The 20,720-nt window shown below is 46.4% G+C and overlaps 1 protein-coding gene across 1 annotated transcript; it reads right to left on the bottom strand.

The window, feature by feature from the left end:
- Positions 1-2,698: 2,698 nt before the first annotated feature.
- LOC129342571 (lipocalin-like) lies at positions 2,699-14,492 on the bottom strand. Its single transcript, XM_054998405.1, has 7 exons — positions 14,279-14,492; positions 12,013-12,152; positions 8,926-9,002; positions 6,607-6,720; positions 5,341-5,442; positions 4,196-4,221; positions 2,699-2,858 (listed from the first exon to the last, which is right to left on the bottom strand). Exons 1-6 carry the CDS (start codon positions 14,378-14,380, stop codon positions 4,196-4,198), a joined length of 561 nt encoding a protein of 186 aa, XP_054854380.1. The 5' UTR covers positions 14,381-14,492; the 3' UTR covers positions 2,699-2,858.
- Between the last annotated feature and the right edge of the window lie 6,228 nt (positions 14,493-20,720).

The raw sequence follows: 20,720 nt of genomic DNA on the forward strand, positions 1-20,720 counted from the left end.
TCCACTCCCCTGGAGAGATGAAAGCATTGGAGGGTAGACTACGGCATCACATCTCTGCTGAGCTCCTTCCCAGGCACTGCCCCCAAATCGCTAGGATTTTCCCTAGCTGGAGTTGGCAACCCTATTAGTTGGCCTGCAGCCTCAAGCAACCACCTGCACTGTTTGTTGAGTCTGGCTGGCCCTGGCCAGACACGATATGCGGATGAGAATTGGCACACGTTGGTCTAAATGACCCATCTCTATTTTGCAGCAGCATGGAGGGCCCAGAGTGGTACAAAGCATCCTTGGCACACAGATGGGGCAATAGAGTAAGAGACAACCAAGCCATGCCAGGAGCTGCTGTCCTTCTGCCAGGAGGTGGAACTGCCACAATCAGGAGATTACAGGATGATCCTGATTAAATCTAAATCTGTTCTTAAACCTCTAAATCCCTCTTCAAGGACTTCCTCCTTTGCTGGCCAAGTCATCTGAAGACAGCAGTCAATGCTCATAACTGCCTTTTCCTTGAGTCACCAACTGAGAACAGTTCAATGACAAAATGCTGTAGGCCAAGGGCAGGAAAAGCTGTCTGTCACACCATAATGGAAAGGCATAGGAATGTTGGTCGGAAAAGAAACTGTCCACTTTCACGGGGAGTTTTAGAACAATAGGAAGAAACACAAAAAGCCAGACAAGGAAACAAATCCAGTTTGGTGTAGTGGTTAAGAGCAGCAGGACTCTAATCTGGAGAGCCGGATTTGATTCCCCACTCCTACACTTGACACCTGCTGGGTGACCTTGGGTCAGTCACAGCTCTTCCAGAGCTCTCTCAGCCTCACCCACCTCACAGAGTAATTGCTGTTGTGGGATAATAATAACATCCTTTGTAAACCACTCTGAGCAGGTTTTAAGTTGCCCTGAAGGGCAGTATATAAATTGAATGTTGTTGTTGTTATTAATTCCCAAACAGCTGCAAAAGAACTGCATTCCCCTCGCCCCTTAATGACAACAGGTTATGTAATTCTATCCCTGCGTTATTTACAGTTGGGTGAGTCACACGATCATCTTAAGCAGAGTTATGCCCTTCTAAGGCCCAGACTACACAATACAATGTTTAATGTGCAGAGTCAGGGTTTCCCGGACCCACAACGTTTTCCCCACAGCCACACAGCAGCTGCAGGGAATGGCTTTTTAAAAAGTCTACAGGGGCCTGATTAGTTCTGCAGCATGGGGGGAGGAGGAGCTATTGGGCAAATAACACCCCCAGACCATTTCAGCTCAAGAAAATGTGCAGGTAGAGGCACGGAGGATATGCTCCACCCCTTCAGTACCAAGCTGAATCGTGTCCCCACAGACCTTAAAAGAACTATTCCCTACAGCTACTGAGAAGATACAGGAAAAAAAAGTCAAGTCTGTCAGTCATTCCCAATGCTGGAGCACAGCAGACGTTCTATCCTTAGAGATTAGTTCCCAAAGAGAAAAGGGCAGCTCAGAAAGTGGAATGTGGAATCTACGGCTCGCTAGCCTTGGAACTTGCCTTTTTTATTCATGGGATGGCAGCCTGAAGATCAGCAGTTCTCAAAGTATTTTCAAGAGAGGAGGCACAGGAAGTGCTTAATTGTAAAATGAGATCTGAGGAAGTTCTTCAGACCTGTGCTGAAGGTCTGCTACCCGCTCTGGATGTCAGCTGTGCTTGCAAGGAGTTGTTATTTCGGGATAGCCGCTTCAGCCAAGGCTTTGGGGGATCCGGAAGGAGAAACGTCTTAAGCTTTCAGCTGTCACTTAGCTTTTAAAGAATCAGGCTGCCCCCTTGAGGAACAAAGGCAACACTAGTTTCAGGTAGGTAGCTGTGATGGTCTGCAGTAGAACAGCAGGATTTGGGTCCAGTAGGACCTTAGAGACCAACAAGATTTTCAGGGTGTAAGCTTTCAAGAGTCAAAGCTCCCTTCTTCAGATACTATGTTCCTTAGAAGGGACCAAAGCTTTTTGAGGAAAGCAGAACTACACCTGCATTTGTTCTTTCTTCATTTATTTACTTATTTCAGTTAGACTTTACCTTTCTCCCCAATGGGGACACAAAGGAGCTTGCATCATTCTCCTTTCCTCCATTTTTTCATCACTACAACTCCATGAGGTAGGCAGGGCTGGCACCAGGATTTCTGGTGCCTGAAGCGTGGGGGGGCAGCTTCAGGACTGCTCCTGCCCCCTTGCGCGCACACACCTGGACTGCGGGCGGCTGGGCGGGAGGGCTGAGAGGCTGCCGGCCCAGCCAGGCACGGTGGGTGGCTGGGGAGGTGTGTATGCGTCCTCCCAGCCCTCTCACTCCATTGCTCCACGCACTGCAGTAGACACCTGCCGCGCCGGACGCGTGTTGGCAGTGGCGGCGGCAGCGCAGGAGAGCTGGGAAGCTGCAGTAGCTGCGGGCCAGGCATGGCAGGTGGCCAAGGCAGTGCACGGGCAGCTTTTCATCCCTCCCAGTCAGCTTCCCGCACGCTGCTGCCGCCAGCTCCATGGAATGTTCCCCCGGCTCCGGCCTCAGTGCCCCCTCCACCATCTCAACACTGGCAGCAATCACTGGGGTTGCCTCAATGGAGGCGCTGGCCCTGGAGGTAGGTTAGATTGAGATTGTCATCCAATTGTCAATAACTCAAGGGTCATGATAAAAAGGCTGGAGTCACAGGGAGTCCAAGAATGTAACAGAGACAGCAATGCCATGGTCTTGTGGTATAACTTGTTTACTTTTTAGTCAAGAGAAGATATTACACATGAAGAGTTTGACTCGAGAGAGGTGTAGGGTTCAGCAGAAATGGCTGCTGCCTCAAGCATGGAAGAAATCCAGGACTGCAGATCAGCAAAGATCTTTCTCACTCGAGACAGCACTTGGTTTATCCAGCAGGAGAAAAGAAAAGAAAAGAAAAAGGATTGAACTTTTCTTTGATCTGGATATAATTCCAAACACCCCCAATCACTAGAATTAGCAAGTTCACAAAAAAAAAAAGCCAGAAGGCTTTCAAGCAATTCAGTCTTCTTGTCTCAGCAGGGGAAGAGATTTGCAATGTGAAATTATCACAGGATTTATTACCATGAGAGATGTAGGGGTAGCTGTTAGCTTAGGCTGCTCTTTCTAAAACGATTAGACACAGTCCTAGAGAAGAGCTGCTAGCTGGAATAGCTAAATGGAGCCTCCATGTTCAGGGGCACTGCATCGCCAAGCTGCAAAATTTGTGAACTAACAACAGGAGAAGACACCAGTGTCTTCTTTATGAGGCTCCCAGAGGCATCTAACCAGCTGGCTGCTGTTGACAACAGAATTCTGGGCCAGATGAACTTTTGATCTTAGTGCTACAAATTCAACTAAATTATCATGTTGTCTTCAACAGTAGCCAATCAGCTGTCCTGTAAATGCTCACAAGTTTGGCATAGCAAAGGCAATGGATTAATGCTAGCATTTGGTACTCAGGGTAGACTGTCCCTGAACATAGTGGTTCCACCATGGCCAATAGTTGTAGACAGACCTCATCTCCATAAATTTGTCTAGCATCTCTTTATTTTTTTTTAAAGGCTAAGCAAGCAGCCATCAAAACTCTTGTGGAAATAAAATCCCATCTGTTCATCAAGTCCTGAGTTTCCTTTTGTCTGTCTTGAATCAACTACTGCTCGATTGTTTGGGACTGACTCAAAGTCCTCTCTCTCCATGCAAGAGACGACAGGTGATAAAAAGGACAGAAAACATCATCCCACCAACTCTTCAGTACGGATATATCTTACAGCAAAATAATGTAACAGCAATTCTTAATACAGCGAGGTGGTGTGGCCCCCATGGGAGAGCATCTAAGAGGACACACAGGGAGCTGCCTTAAACTGAGTCAGTTTTGTCTTCTCTGAAGACAAATACCTCCGCAGGGGGAGAAGGAGCTCCTCCCTCCCTCCTCAAGCTGTTTCACCATTTGGGCTCTCCTTTATTTTTTAACAGCCGTTCCCCAAAGCTGCTGTGTGGCTGCACGGAACTCTTTAAAAACCTGCAGATCTAGCTTGACCCTCAGGCAGAAGTCATGCACAACATGATGAACACTACTCCCTGATTCTTCTAACTGGTCATGCTGGGGACTGAAACTCGGATCTTTTGCATGCAAAAAAGATCCTCTACCACGGAGCTATGCCCCCTCTTCCTTTAAAATCACAAAAGGCTTCAGACACAGGGGAAATGACTGCTTACCTACACAGATTCCTCCATGCACAGATCTGTTGAGAGAGGAAGAGAGACAAGACAAGTCAGGAAGGGGTCCCCAAAGGTATTAGGGGTGGCTTGGAGGCATCACCCAGTGGTGTATTTATTTGCAATACCTATTAAGCTGCCTCTCTATAAAAAAAATGCATTGAAGCATTTCTGAATATCAATAAATGAGGTATCAAACGCTGCCAAGCTTAGCACAGCAAGAAAAGCAGCAGGGGTAGCAATTAAAAACAGCAGGCCCAAGTTGTACACAGTGAACAATTTATTTTTAGAAAAAAGGGTTTTCACCTTGTGCCTAATGCTTAGCAAGCCAGCCACCAGGTGAACCACTATGGGATGGCATTGCGCAGTCAAGACTCCACCACAGAAAAGGTGTGGAATCCCCCAAAGGATAGCCCTGGAAACCACTGTCAGCGCTGCTAAGCCAAGGGCATCCACCTCCTTTGCCCTCTAAATGCAATCCAGATAGGGTTGCCAGCTCCAAGTTGGGAAATTCCTGGAGATCTGGGGTGTGAAGCCTGGAGAAACCTGGAGAAAGTGGGGTTTGGGGAGGGAAAGGACCTTGGCATGGCATAATTCCATAAAGTCCACCCCCAAAAGTAGCCATTTTCTCCAGGTGAACTGATCTCTGTGGCCTGGAGACCAGTTGTAATTCCAGGAGATCTCCAGCCACTACCTGGAGGCTGGCAACCCTAAATCCAGAACAAGGGAAAGTCACCAAGAGAATTCACTATTCACTTATGCATGGATGCACACTGCTTCAGGTATTATGGAATATGCCTACAGCTGAGATCAGTCGTCTTCAACTGTTAATCCTAGTAAATACAGGGCTCCTTTTTTCTGTAGATGCCCTGTTTCTCTCCCCCCACCCAAACCACTCGTTCTCCCTCCTTTTTATTTAAAAAAAAAACAGAAAGAAAAGAGAAATCCGGATCCACCAGTGGGAGACTAGTATTTTAAACTGTATGTTCCCTGGGGCAGGGCCTGCTTTTTGTGCATGTTGATGGTATGTCTAAATCATACGAGGAAGGGATCAGGAAGAAGTCTGGCCGGATGGTGGGACCTGGGCCAGCTTCTCACTCTCCCTGCTCCTTTGGCCAGGTCCCTCATCCCAGGCTTGCTCTTACTAGTCCGAGGCAAGGTGAGGATGTTCTCCTGGGCGAGTCCCTGCTCCAAGGCAAACCGAGTGAATTTCTCCAGCAACCCCAGGTTCAGCTCCTTGCGTCTGCCTGCAAAAACACAGAGAGAGAGACACACACACAATGACACTGACTAAAGTGGAAGATGAGGGAGGTTTCTTAACCGGGAGTGTGCAGACAAGGCTAGTGGGAAGTATGGTCATGCCAGATCCTGACCAGATTCATGCATGATCAGAATCTGTCCGTGTTGGCTCAAGCCTCCATGGACTGGCAACTCCTACCGGACAGTTTCATGCTCTTTAATAGGTCAGATCTATCTGCTAACCTTCTGTTTCAGCATTGTTTTTCACCTCCGGATCAGATGTCTACATGTTTCTGCTATCCTTACCATATTGTATTGTTTACTGAGTATCCCAGCCATTGATCATATTGACTTACACTGTGTAATTCGCCTTGAGTCTCAGTGAGAAAGGAGGACTATAAATAATAAATAAATAAACAGGCAAACAAATTCATGGCCAGTAGGCCTAATGCCTGCCATTATAACCAAACTCACTCGGTGCTCACCACTCCACACCTGAATGCAAAGTTCAAGGCAGCTTTGACAGGATCTAGAAATCTCCAGTGAGCTTTCCCATCTTAGTAAAGATCTGTTCGTTTACAAACATATGGGCTGAGCAGGTATTATAGACAAGGCACAGAAGCAAGCACATAAGCAGGCCACAATAAGTCTCAAAGCAACAATCCTAGCAATTGGAAAAACCTACAGCAACTCTCCAATGTTCAAATCCCAAAGTGCTGCTTCTAGACAAGGAGGGCTAGTTACAGCCACCACCTTGGCAATATTGTGTGACTCACATTCCAGATGTTTGGAGCATCTGGAATATTTGGCCCTTGTCTTCTCAAGAATGCAATATGGGTGGGGGGAAATGGAAGCAGTAACCCTAAGAGGGGCCTGGACAGGGGTGAAGAATGAACATGAAATGCCATGTTGATAGCTATTAAAATACTCTCACTATTTTCTCAATTAAGAGCTGCTTGAAAGGAAGGAGGGCAGCGGAATGAGACTCTGCACTGCAATGGGAACAGGAGCCCTTTTCTCCTTTGGTCCAGTCAGACTTCTAAAATCAGACTGACTTTTCCCCTGCCCTGAGCCCTAGCATCTTGTCACCAAGGTGGACAGCACATCTACTGGGAAGAGTTGCAGTACTGAGGAGAGAGGTTGTCTGCTGGTGGTGGGCAGCGGGTACGTACCATACAGTGTCACCATTGTGAAGGTCTCCGTGCCCTTCATCTTCTTGACATGCACCAACGCATACTCATTGTAGTCGGTCTCCACCACTCGGACTTCATGTGGGCTTCCAGACCCTGGAAGGAAAACCAGCGAGCAAAAAACTTAACTGGAACTTCCCAGAGGGAGGGGCAGTGGAGTTCCCCACCAGACATTCCTGTAAACTAGCCCTCCAGCCCATGTCCCTTCAGAGTTTCCCAATCAGGAGCACAAATTTCCTCTCTAAAGCTGCTTCATGTGGCTAGTTAAGACTGCTAAGTCCTTTGCCTTTGAACTGACAAGGCGATCCATTACTTTTGCATAGGAACCAACTTTGGGTTATTGGTGCCTTTTTGAAATACTGAAGCAAGGCTGTAAACAAAACAGGATTTCCTTGATGGCTATGACCATTGAAGCAAACCTCTCGGGACAGAATCAGTCTACCTCCAAATCTCAGGTGCCAGGACAAATAGACAGGACAAAAGGGGTCTTTGTGAGCCTCAACCTAGCTGGCCACTGCTGCAAATAGGGCGCTACCCTAGGGCCAGAATGGACAAGCAAGACCTGCATTTAAATCTCTGCTCACTGTGTATCGCAGTCTCTCAGCCTAGCCAACCTCCCAGGGTTGTTGTGAGGATATAATGGAGGAAGAGAAAACTTTATGGAAGAAGGATGGCATACATTTTAGGTAATAAACCATTGGTCTGATTCGGCAGGGTTCTTCCTAGGAAGAAGTCTATCATCTACCAAAAACAACTTTTGCATACAAGTGCCAAGACCAATGCCAAAAAACCACACACAAAAAATCTCAAACCTTTAGTAAAATTCCAAGAATTAAAACTATCATTAAAACAATATCACTCTGGTTCCATATATATAAGTACCTTCTCCTAATATTGAAATTCTTAAACAAGTGCACCCATGCACTTGGGGATGTCATACATTTACAGGAAAGAAATCCACAAGGAATCCTTCTAGATTCCACAAGAGATCTCAAACCATGTTGTGGCTATACACACCATTCTTGATATGATTTATCCTGACCTGGCTTATAAAGATTTTTAACATCTGGAATAGTGAAAACAATTATCATCTACACTAATGGGTCTTTGGTAGTCCTGTTCTATTTGAATGGGGAAGTGGGATCTACTCACTCCATGAGTGTCTACATCTTTTTGTGTGTGTTTATTTATGGTATGTATAAAACAAATAAAAACCACCAAGGAAGGCCTTATGGCCCAAAGGTGTTTGGTTACATGTGTATAATGATAATTGTAACACTACCTGGTCATTTTTAAGATGCCTATAAATGTATAACATCCCCCCCCCCCCGAGTACAGGTGCAATAAGAATTTCTACAATAGGGGAAGATACTTATATATATGGGACCAGAGCGATATTGTTTTAATCATACAGTTTTAATTCTTGAATTTTACTAAAGGTTTTGGTGGGGGGAGGTTGGCGCTGGTACGTAAAAGTCTTTTAGTCTTTTTGGTTATCCATTTCTTTTTGGGTCGAAGTCTCTCTCCCCTGCCCGGCACTTTTTCTCTCTTTTTTTTGCTGACTTAGGGCAAAGCTACAAGTGACGAATGACACTTGAACGGCAAGTGTATTCCTCCCTGTTCACTTGCGCTCCACTCAATCCACTTGCCGTTCAAGTGTCATTCGTCACTTGTAGCTTAGCCCTAAGGGGAAACCACCATACTCAGAAGCAGCAAACCTCTGAATGCCGGTGCTGGGAAGCAACATCAGGGGAGGGCTGTGGCCTCTATGCCCTGTTGGCCCCCTGCCCAGGGCAAGTGGTTAGCAGCTGCTGAAAACCAGGTGCTGGACTAGAGGGACCCCTGGTCTGATCCATCAGGGCTCTTCTTATCTGCCAGTTGTTGGTGGCAACATCAGAGAGAGGTTTGGCCTCTGGTCCACCTTGTGGGCTGAGTCTAGGGCTATCTGGTGGACCACTGATGGCAGCAGGATGCTGGCCTGGATGAGCCTCTGACCTGATCCAGCAGGTCAATGCACTACCCAATGTTCTGTGACCCTGCTGAACTGGACTTGGAGGCCATTGTTATGGCCAGAGGCAATTCTCCATTGCTTTTGGCAGACTCCGCTGCTAGAACCTGTTTTCTTGGGCTGGCAAAGGCAAAATGTTCCACATCTTACTTGGAAGTAAACAGGATTAAGGGCAAGCAGGTAACAATTTATTTACTCAGCAGCTTCTGCACTCTCTGCCCCCAACAATGAAGGCCGCTGTTCTCAGCCAGCCTAGCCACTGACCCGAATGAGCTCAGGTTCCCCTCACTTACGTGGGCTGATGTAGGTGAATCGGCCTGGCTGGTCAGTCAGAACAAAAAGACTCTTTCTCGTCTCGCACTGATCGAGCCTGGAGCAAGGTCAAGGCACACATACACACACAAGTATTATGCAAAGGTGCAAAGAGAAGTTCCAGCATCTCTTAAATTGGGAGACAATTACTTGGGTGACACCCGGGTTGCCATTCCCTGAAATACCTTTGCTGCCATGATGGTCATTAAACATGAGGGAGAGAAACTTACAGACCTCATTAACACAAGATGCAAAAAAAGGCTACTAGCTTAGATACGTTTAAAAGAGATCTGGACACATTCATGGAAAGAAAGGACCGTCACTGGCTGTTTGGTAGGATGGCTAAGTGAATCCTCCATGCTCAGAAGTCATGTCTCTTAGCATTGGTTTCTCGGGGGAATCCAGCAAGGAAGACTGTTTCCTCCATTGCCCTGCTTCCAGACTTCCAGGAGGCAAGAAACAAGATGCTGGACTAGACAAACCCCTAGTCTGATCCAGAATACCTCGTACATTTTTCAAGAACATCTTCATTATTAACCTGTGGAATTCACTGCCACAAGAAGTGGTGGTGATCACTAGGTAAAACTGAAGGACTGGACAAAAACATCTATCAATGGCAATTCTGCATGGAAGTTACATAAAACCGGTATGTCCAGAGGCAACGTGTCCAGAGCAGTGTATGTTGTTGTCCTCATGCCCTACTTAGGGGCTCCCTAGAAACATCTGGATTACTTCTATTCGAAACAGAACGTTGGACTAGATAAATCTAATCCAGCTGGGGCTGTCCTTATTAGAACTGCCCTGCGCAATCTCAGCATAATCAGTCTTGTCCAGCAACCAGTCAGACACCTCATCAAATCTACAAGCTATGACATGACACAACTATCTTTCTATCGAAGGTAAACTGCCTCTGCATATGGGGGTTCTATTTCTAGACTAGGGTCTGAAAGATCTGCCCTCTATTAATTTAGCTAATCTTTGATTTCAAACCACCTTGGCCAATGGCCATCACTCCTCTCGCAGCAACGAATTCCATTGGTCAATCCTGCAGAATTTCCTACCCTCCAACATTTCACAGATTAAGCTAAAAGATATGCTTGTAAATTACAAGTTGTAAATTACAAGTTATAATACCCCACATCACATTCTGGACATTGCTGCCCATCCGCCCATCTGTTTTACATACTGCAAAAGGTTCCACTCTGCCGTCTCTGTGCCCTGCAGCAGCTTCCGTTCCACTGATTTAAAAGACAAGACCAGGGGTCTGCAACCTGTGGCCCCCAGAATGAAACAGGGCTCTTAGAAAATGAAATCTTTAAATTAATGGCATATTGGAGACGAAGAGGATGCTAAATAGTCAGCATGCGAAGGGAATGGCTGGAAAAAATGTGGGGGGACTAAAATGTTTTTAGAGATGCTTTGCAGAAGGGAAAACAAAATTTGAGTGAAGTAGCGCTTTAACCGACTAATAGAATTTTCCTGTGTAGAAAGCTTACACGTGTCAAAACTCACCAAAAATACCTGACGAAATAAGCTTTGCCTCATGAAAAATTGTACCCTGAACATTTTTGTTAGCCTCATAAGATGGTACCGGACATGAATTTTGTTCTGCTAGTACACATTCACATGGTTACCCATCTGAAACTATATACACATAAGGCAATGAAAAAGATGAACAGCTGCTAGCAATTTAAGGGCAAACCATGCACTGATTTATGCTAGTGCATTAAACAAGTTGCAGAGGGTGCTTCCGATAGCAAGACTTCATATGTGCCATTTCCTGATACAGGGCTCACAACAACCAGTGTTTGGAGTGCAGAAATATTATGGGTTGTTAATCAACTTGTCAATTAAGTTGTATAGTTTCATTTATGCCAACAGGCTTTCTTCTATTCACTCTTTGTTGATCTCCTGCTCTCGATTGTGATGTAACTTGGCTCTTTAATTATAAAAGGTCACTGACCCCTAGCCAAGACAGTGTTTGTTCTTTTGATTAAAGATATAGTAGAAACACAGACTTATCTGCTATCATGCTTCCCAATCTACGTCTGGGGCTGCAGTGTATGAAAGGGCAGACTGTGCACTGCATGTGGCACATTAATGAACATTCATGTCCTTACGTGCACGTGGATGTGCTCTCAAGACAAGGGAAGCACTAGTACCCACTCAGAAATTCAATCTTTAAAGGTCCTGCAGAAGGAGCTGAATCTCGAAGGAGGCCAAGGCTTGCAACCCAGTAACAAGGCATTCCCTAAAGGCAAAAATCAGGATGATAGGAGGGCAGTCTGGATAATGCAGATTGTCGCTTCTAAAAAGGGACTGTTGGGCACATGCAAGACACAGCAGCCTTTTAGTGGGGGCTGACAGGCTCACTCTTTTTGTGCTTGCCAGGAACTGCCACAACAGGAGGGGCTACCACAATTCCCCGCTCTTGGGCTGCCTTTAGCTTGGCACACCACCAGTTGGACAGGCCTGCCTTCTAATGAAAAGCAGAAAACCACAAGCAGTAAATTCACTTCCAGTCAGCTTCCCACAAGATAAGAAGTTCACAACTAAGGGTCAAGCCAGACGTTCAGTTTTTTAAAGAGTTGGGTCCAACCAACTCGAGTTGCCTGCAGCCACCGAGCAGTTTTGAGGAATGCCAGCTCTGGGTTGGGAATTTCCTGGAGATTTGGGGGGTGGAGCCTAGAGAGGGTGCAGTTCAGGGAGGGGAGGAGCCTTGGTGGTGTATAATGCCGTAGAGTTCACCCTCCAGCGTGGCATTTTCTCCAGAGGAATTAATTTCTGGTGCCTGGAGCTCAGTCATAATTCTGGGAGAGCTCCAGCCACCACCTGAAGGCTGGCAACTCTACTTGAAGGGGGAGGGAGGAACTCCTCCTCTCCTCACAGAAGCATTCTGAGGACGTTTGGGCTCCCCTTTATTTTTTAACTGCCGTTCCGCAAAGCAGCTGTGTGGCTGCAGGAAACCCAAGTTGGGTCTGGGGAACCTGCACGTCTAGCTTGCCCTTTGTCACAGGGCTTTGTTTCCCAAGCACCACTTCCCACCACCTGCCCCACCTCCAGCTTACTTGGGGTAGGTGGAAGTTATATTCAGGTTTCCGTCTTCTGTGGGTGTTACCATTGTGGTACACATCTTCATCACCGACTTCTTTTCCTTGAACCATTTGGAATTGGAGGCCAGGCCGATGCTGTACCATCTCCCTAAGAACTGTGGTTACAGACCCATCCATTAAAGAAGGATGTCAGGCTACCGCTTGTCAGATACTTATCAGCTGCTGCTGCTGTGGAACGGGGCTTCCAGACTTCGTGGGTTTCTCTGCATTTTCCATCCCGCACCCCACCCTGTTGCCATACCCTCCTCTGCACCACCAGGGGTGAGGACCAGGAAAAAAATATGGGGAAAGCCCCTAGTGGTGCAGAGGGGAAACAGCTACCAATGCCTGTGGGACTAAGGCAAGGAAAATGGCAACCATGTAGGCAGGACCAGTCAAATCTGAATTTTGGTACCCACATGGCAGCCACCCAGTCTTTGCTGCGATCTTCCCCAAAACTTTGCAGCAAAATAGGTTTGGAATAGAACTGAGAAAAGCATGGGAAAACCTGAGAAGTACATGAATGAACCACAATGCTGTGGGGAAGCAGGAAAAGGCTACTTCCCAACAGCATCAAACCCGGGCAAAGAGCCTGTGTGGAAAAGGTTTGAAAGAGATGGAAGGAGCTGTACATTTTCTTGCCACTTAGAACATTACCAGCCTCAGTGATTAGAAAATATGTGCCATTATACTGGCAAAACAAAGGCAAGGCAACTGCCAGCACGGCAGGACTACAGAACTGGACTGCCCCATCAATTGCACAAGTCTATATTTTCCTAACAATTCATGCATAGTTCAATACAAAAGCCAGGGTTCTTTTCAGAATTTTGAAATACTAGATATACACAACTATCAAATTTTGGCTCACAGCAAAGCAGCTGACAATGGTTGGATGTGGTGGAACCATTTTGCTAATGTGGCTCTTTCCTCTGCTGCAAGGAATCTTCCATATCAATGGAAGGTTTAGGGCTGCCAGGTACCTTGACTCCCCTGGCGGGAGATTGGGAGCTTGGCACTTACCCTCCCTTGTCCTGGGTATTTTATTTTTGTGCGAGCTCCCGGCTTGCATGATGACATCACTTCTGTGATGTCATTACGCAGGTCAAGGGTGCCCATGTGGGACAAAGGGTGCTCCCCCGCGCTCCCCAAGTGGCACAATTCGGCCCAAAACAGGCCCATTGTGGGGTGTTGCGGGGCACAATTCAGGCCACTGTAGCTGCGGGGGTGCACTGCACTGCCCAGGGATATGCGGCACCACCGGGGGGCACCCTGGGGTGCGCGCCCCCTGCCAGCCAAGTAAGTGGGCACAGGGGATCCCCCGCCCTGGGCAGGGGAATGGCAGCCCTAGGAAGGTTTCTTGCATCAGTGCAAAAGGTCACCGTTAGCAGAGCAGATCTTCAGAATCCAATCCATTGTACCTGTACAAATATATATTCTGGGAGAAGAGTCACCACTAATATCGTCATATGATGGTATGACACACAATGGCGATATGTAGCATGAGAAAAAGAGGGAGCATATCTTTCTCCATTATCCATGCTCTAGCAAGACAATCAAAGTGAACTATATTCATCCATCTAGCAAGCAGGGTTCAAATTTCAGCCCATGCTTTGTTCCATAACCTATTTCCACCGGACTCAAACCCTAAACTAGGGATCTCATTCCCCTAGTGGGGGCAGGGGATCCTCCATCTCAGCCTCGACCCTCCATCACCTCTCTCCTGGCCAGTGAGTGAAAGGCATGGGAATGGGGCAAGAACCACCCGAAGCATGCTCCCACGCAATCCAAAATACTTCTGTGTCATGCTGGGAATGACATCATTCCAGGCACAACATGGAAGTGCAGGATCACACCAGGTGCCGGTTGGGTAAAAATCAGCCCCAAATGGTAGAGTATTCCTCTCATGTTCCCCTGCAACGCCCCCTTGTGAGACCTAGGGGACCTGGTAACCCTACAAAAGCAAAGAGAGGTTTAAGGATAAATCTGTTTGTACATTAAAAGCTGACGGTTATCATGCAAAATATCACTTTGCAAGACTTTAGATCTGCAAAGTTTATCTAAACCAGCAGCTGAGGTCTTCTGGAGAATTCTGCTCTCTAGCCTGCTGCTTCTGCAAGGGTTCTTCTTAAGGCCCATATTTCGAGCTTCCTAGGTGAAAGAGAGACCCTTTGCAAACCTGGCTCTTTGCAAAGACCATTGGGCTCAGGGGTGAACAAGCATTAAATAACACAGGGTGGGTTACCTGATCTTGCTGGAAGTTTGGCTGAACCGGGACTTCAGCCTGTGCCTGGAGCAAGCATCCAAGAATCAGGGCCAGGAAGCCAAAGAGCCGTGGCTGCTGCATGCCTGACGCTCTGTTCTGTCCACAGTCAGTCCTGCAGTGCTCCGCTTGTCCAGAGACAGAATTAGCATGAGCCAGAATCCCAGACCAGGCGGCTATTTATTGGCTGGACTAGCAATAACCCAGGGAGGGACTGTGCTTGCTGTTTGTAAGTGGGCCCCCACTCCCCACTCCACCTCCTACTGGGCTGGATTTTGCAAGAGAGAAAGAAAGAGAGAGAGAATGCCCCCTCCCCTTCCCAATCATAGCTCCCTGGAGCTATGGCATGCCTGTGATCCTGCAAGCTAAACATGGTTTACTAGCCAGCTCTGGGGCCAGCCAAGACCCCTGGGATGGAGGACTCTTAGGGCCAAGGAAGGCAGCACTGAAGTCCAGAAAGTGAAGTCCAGACCTATTTCCTCAGCTGTACAAAGACCAGTATTTTCTCACCCAACCAATGACATTTGTATCTTTTCCAGAAAACAAGAATCGTCAGCTTTCAAAGCTGAGATGTGAGGCTCAGGGGTTGCAGATCCATCCATTGTATTTATACTCTGGAAGCTAGTGCTGGTCACTGCACAGGGGAGCCCTGGAGTAGCAGGAGATGGGTGTTAACACCATCAGATCTACTCGGCTGGATCCTGTTCCCAATAGCAACCAGCAGCTTCCTCTAGCTGTGCACAAGCTGTGCGTGAAGAGGATGACCACCCACCTGCTTTTTATCTTTAGCACCTGGTACTGGATGAGACTGCCTCCGAATGCAGAGGTTCCATTTTAGCCCACAGTTCATAGCTGTTGCTAGCTCAACCTTCCATGAATGTGTTGCATGTTCCCCATTTCCTTGAGTGGCAAGAAGTTCCAGGGGCAGCGTTACCAGGCTGGGTTTCTTTTTGATGGGAAGGCATGGTCTCTACTTCTGCTCTACTTGTATATTTGGGAATATATTATCTATTACAAGCATACCCTAAGACTCCAAAGCCTCTCTCTTGTAAGCCGGTAGATCCATACCCCCAGTCCAAGCCCTGCCAATCAGAGGAAGAAAATACTGAACAAAACAGACCCGCATGACTATGTGAACTTCTTTCTTGGAGGGGCTAAAGCTAAGTGGAGAAGCGCTTGCTTTGAATCATCTCCTGGTACTTCTAGTTAAGGAAAGACCCTTTTCTGTCTCACACCTGTAAAGCCCCTGCCTGTCAAAACAGACAACACTAGGCTAGAGAGCCCATGTCAGTAAAAGGCAGTTTTACACCTTCATAACTCTTGATCATTAGATGTACTAGAACTTTTTTTAAAAAGCATGTATTCACATTAAAAGATTGCTCTGACTTGCAAAACCACAAGCCAAAAACAAGAACATTCCATGTAATAACCTTTACCAATCAAACTGACACAAAACATTGTGCAAGCTTTTGAGATCAGCAGAACTCATCAGGCCAGATGTTACAAAAAAAGGAGGGGTCCTCAGGCCATGATTTTAAGACCTGTTCATGTAGGCATTCCAATGCTAAATGCTGAGCAGGCATGCAGACTTAAAGCTCAAAACACTTGCACAATATTTTGTGCCATTCGTGTCATTTCACTTGGCCCTAATAAAAGGTATTGCGCAGACTGTGTTCCTGTTTGGGGATTCTGCTTTTGGACCAACAAAGCTGTAAACAACTTTTGCAAACTACAGTTAGCATTTGATGAAGTCGACAAAAGTCCATGAAAGCTCACAGTCTTTAATCATAAGATGTTACTGGACATATTTTTTGTGCTCAGCAGCACACACTTAGAAACAACTCAATAAACTACCTATGTTAACAAAAACAAGATTCTTGGAACAACTCATGAACAGGACTGGGGGGAGAGGCTCCTGCCAGACATAATTAAGAGATTGTTTGTACTCTACTGTTCCCATCAAAGCAAAAGAATAATTTATTCATTCCAGGCCTTGCTTAGAAGAGATAGCCTTTATCTCTTTCAGAGAAAGGAGCAAATTCCTTCATTATCTTCATTCACCACCAGAGATTCTGCCTTTTATTTGTGGCAAGGGTCAGAGCAGTTTAAGTGTGATGGGACATGTAGCAGTCCAAGACACACAGCTTCATCTACCCCCTGGAACAACGGAACCTCCCTTATACACCAACCATGGGTGAAAGCAAGCCAGTAGAGAAACTATCTCCTATCTTTGGCTCCAAACACCCCAAGAGAGAGAGTACATTGGTCCATCTTAGGACCCACTCCAGCTTGGGAAATTCCTGGAGACGGGGGGGTGCTGTAGGTGCTGCTGTACTCTTGCTCTTTTCTACTGCTACAGACAGACGAACACGGCTACCCATCTTGATCTAACCCCTGTAAGGTGAGTTCAGCATAGGGAAGGGAAGAGTTAACCCCCCCTTCCTTAATGCCAACCTATAGTAGCCCTCAGTGGTTATTTGGGGGCCAAATTATATTTCTGCAGTTCCAGTCATGAAATGTCAAGGTCTCAGCTGATTTGGCATTACATTACAATCAATACAAACAGAAACTGCACTGAGATCCTTGAGGAAAGGGGGGGGCACAAATGCCATGAGAAAATTTCAGCTTGTGGTCCATTTCATATCTTGAAAGGTAAGATCTTGAAACTAGAATTGCACAAGAATTTTTCTCCCTGCAGGAGTTGTTCCATAATCCCCCATTGGAAACAACTCCCCCACCCCCAGCCCAGAGAATTCCAAAAGCTCAGCCTTGCCAAAAAGCATTTATGTAATAATTGAGTGTGTAAAGAACTGTTTTGCTTTTCATGTCTCTCCCCCAAAGGTGAAGGGGGCACATTCCATAGCTTCAGCGGCAGCCTACAACCCTCCCCCCTCCCCAAGATGGCAGTGGCAGGAGGGAATTACTGAAGCCCAGAACAGAACCGTTTACCTCAACAAAAAGGGGCATTTCGATGAGTGCTTCTCTCCTGGCACTGCAGCAGACCAAGACAAAAGTTGCACCTTTACTTTTGAGATTAAGGAGCAGCTGATATAACCAACAGCAAATCCCATTTGAAGATGGGAAGAGAGGCACAGGACTTCCCTCACACTCCCTGTCCCTTTTCACCCTTAAAATTAACTGGCATTTATTTAGATATTTATACCCCCTCTTTCCTCACAATGTTGCGAGACATCATTCTCCACTTCTCCATTTTCCTCCAGCAACAACTCTGTGATGCAGTTTAGGCTTAATGGCTAGCCGTAGGGTCCCCCAGCAAGCTTCCATGGCAGCACTTGGATTAGAACTTGGGTCTACCAGATCTTATTCCAACATTTTAAACACTACACCATGCTGGTTCTTCTGTGAAGAACTTCCTTTCTTTACAAATTGAAATCTTCATTCTGAACTCAAACTTTTCATATTTGTTTATCATATCTGACGAAGGCAACTTTGACTCTAAAAAGCTCATACCTTGGAAATCTAGTAGGTCCTTAGGGTGCTACTGGACCCAGATCTTACTCTTCATCTGCATACAAACACAGCTACCCACCTGAAACTATCTTTGTGGAAATTCCTGTGGCAGACAAGAACAACATAATGGGCTTATACCTAGAGGAAGGAGCACTCACACTCCATCTTGATGGCCACATGGCAGCCCAGGGCCAAGCTAGAAGTGACGAGTTACACTTGAATGGCAAGTGAACAGACTCATATGTATTGGTCGAGTGGAGTGCAAGTGAACAGGGAGGGATACATGTGAGTCTGTTCACTTGCCATTCAAGTGTAACGCGTCACTTCTAGCTTGGCCCCCCAGACAAAGACTCAAGGTAACAGATGACTGATGGAATGCTGTAGCTTTAGAGCCCGTCCTAGAATAACAGCAGTCATGGTATGTTTACAGAAGGGACAGAAGACTGCACCTTTATTTTGTGACCTTGCCTGATCCGTTGCTGTACAAAGTTGTGTGGGGACATTTTCTTTTTAATTCATTTCTTATTATTTCAAATGCTGGAAGTCTGTTCTCCATAACCATAAGATCCAGTCAAACACATTCTTTAAAAGGTGCTACAGAAAGAAAGTTAGTTGGTCAGTAGATCTCCATAGTGCACAACTACCGTCAGCAGTCCCTGCGAAAGCCAGAACTGTCCCTGCGAAAGTGGGAGACGCAGGCACAGGGCACAGCCTTTAAACAGTGATGAGGAGAGAATGCTAGGAGTGCTGCTGGCCCCTTAGTGGTAAACACTCTAACCACTACATAACACTGGCTCTCCTGACCTACTTTTTTTAACTAATGAAAGGAACATGATTTTCCTCACAAAGATCATTGTTATGTCAATGTTATCCCTTTGGGAGCCTCCAAGGAGTCTGCTGTCAAGCAGAGAAAATAAAGAAAATTGCCGGCTGTTCCAGGAGAGCCACTTACCCCCCCTGACAGAGCAGGAATGCTTTAGAATCACTCCCTCTCTGTGCTTGTGACCAGGGTTGCTAGCCTCCCACCAGGGGGTTGGGGGATCTGCCACCTCCTGGCACCGCTCATCTGGACAGCAAAAATGCTGTTTGGGGCCAATTCCTAAAGAACTGACACCCACCCACTCCCCGCTGAGACACCCATTTAAACCAGAAGTGACATCATTGGGGAGGCTGTCAGAGCACACATGAGGCAGAAGCAGCACCCCCTCCGCCAGGTGCGCCACTTCCATTTACAGGTAAGGGGACATGGCAATCCTGCTTGCAAAAGCTGCTTTTGCCCAAATCTGTCTTCTATAGACCTAACTTGAGCAGCAGCCGTACATTAATCAGAGGAGACTTTTCTCAATTTCTCTGTCTCCACATCAGAAGATACTTCTCCCTGCTTAACTGTTCATTCATTCATTTTTTAAAAAGGGATTCCCACCTTTCAACAAAAATAACCAAAGGTAGCTTGCAATTAGTGATCTACAATAATATCATTTTCTTTTTGTTTTCAGATGCTGTCGTTGCACACCTTTTTTTCACCCATGTTTGTTGCTGATATTCCTTTCTCATTTGTTTATGACATTTTATACCATTTGCCATTTGTATAAACCGGATGCAAAAACAACATCATGCCATGGCATGCCTTTAATAAGAAACATTTGGCAGGGGAAAAAGATGAGCAAATAAACTGTCACAAGTTCAATTTGCTCAGCAGAGTAAGAGGGATTTTCAAATCAAAACAGTGTGAAGTGGGACAACGCTTATGCCAAGCCAATCTAAAACAACAACAGGAGGGAAAAGATACAAGCCTCCAAGCACCAATAAAAAGAGAGTCAAGTAGTAACCAACAGGATCTGATATCAACAAAATAAAAACTGAGCTGTCTCCGTTGTCAGTTCAATCCAAAAACCATGTGCAAAAAGCCTTCTAAAGCTCTGAAGGGAAAGAAGCTGATGTAAATACGAAAGGCAGCTCCAGAGGACTGGGGGCACCAAAGAGGAGACGGCACAGAGACACAGGTTTCTCTTGCTGACAAGCAGGTGGGGTTGTACTGGGTACAGAGTCCAAAACCATTTCAAGATTTAGAGAACAGTTTGCCCTTTGAGCTTGGCCCAGAAACAACCTGGAATTTCAGTGAAGTCAAATTACTTCAGGCCTAATATGTCCACTGTGGGGAGTACAAGATGGATTGCTGCATTTCCGGCCAATTATTAAGAACTTTTCAAAGCCAGCCCTACATAGAACCCATTACAACAGCCCAGCTCAAAAGCAACCAGGGTGTCAGGTCTGTTGCTCACAGTCCTTCCATATTGCTTACTTGCTGTACTTTTCCAGTAATGTTTTTGTGTGTGTATTAGCAGGAGCAGCCTGGTTCCCGAGACAGCCTTATCTGAGATGGCTCACCACAGCGGCCTTGGGACAGCTCCTTCCTTCCACTTTCCCACCTTCTGTACCAGCTGGGTAGACACCGAGGGTAGGGGATGGTTTAGAGGGTTTGATATACTGTAGCAAGCCCTTAATACGTCATTCTCAACAAGAGATCTATGTACAGCCAGAAGCTTGCTTTAGCCTTTGGATAACCTATGGACACTTGTACTTCCTGAATATATAATCTCTCACTAAAGAACCTTTGACTCAAGAGACCTTGGATTTCTTGCTGCAAGGGGTGGGAGACGAAATCAGAGTATCCGGCTTTCCACAGACTGACACAGGGCAAGTGTTAAATTAGGGCCAAGCTAAACGTGCAGGGTTCCCTGCAGCTTTGAGGAGTAGCTGTTAAAAATAAAGGAGACTCTCACTGGCCTCAGAATGCCTCTGTGGGCGAGGAGGGGTTCCTCCCCCCATCCTGAAGCCATTTTCCCACGTCATAATAGCAGGGGAGGTTTTTGCCCTATTTTTTCTCTCCACATGAAGTAATCTCTCTAGACATGAAGGGTCTCTCTAGACATGCAGATTTTTAAAGAGTTGG

This window comes from Eublepharis macularius, chromosome 14 (genome assembly GCF_028583425.1).
Source record: "Eublepharis macularius isolate TG4126 chromosome 14, MPM_Emac_v1.0, whole genome shotgun sequence".
Lineage (NCBI taxonomy): Eukaryota > Metazoa > Chordata > Lepidosauria > Squamata > Eublepharidae > Eublepharis > Eublepharis macularius.

What these genes read in the sequence shown, in the direction of transcription:
- LOC129342571 (XM_054998405.1), bottom strand. Translation starts at nt 14,380, where the DNA reads ATGCAGCAGCCACGGCTCTTTGGCTTCCTGGCCCTGATTCTTGGATGC. An exon ending in ATTCACCTACATCAGCCCAC is followed by an intron (nt 6,721 to 8,925) that starts GTAAGTGAGGGG and finishes TTTTCCTTCCAG; the next exon opens with GGTCTGGAAGCCCACATGAA. An exon ending in CACAATGGTGACACTGTATG is followed by an intron (nt 5,443 to 6,606) that starts GTACGTACCCGC and finishes GTGTTTTTGCAG; the next exon opens with GCAGACGCAAGGAGCTGAAC.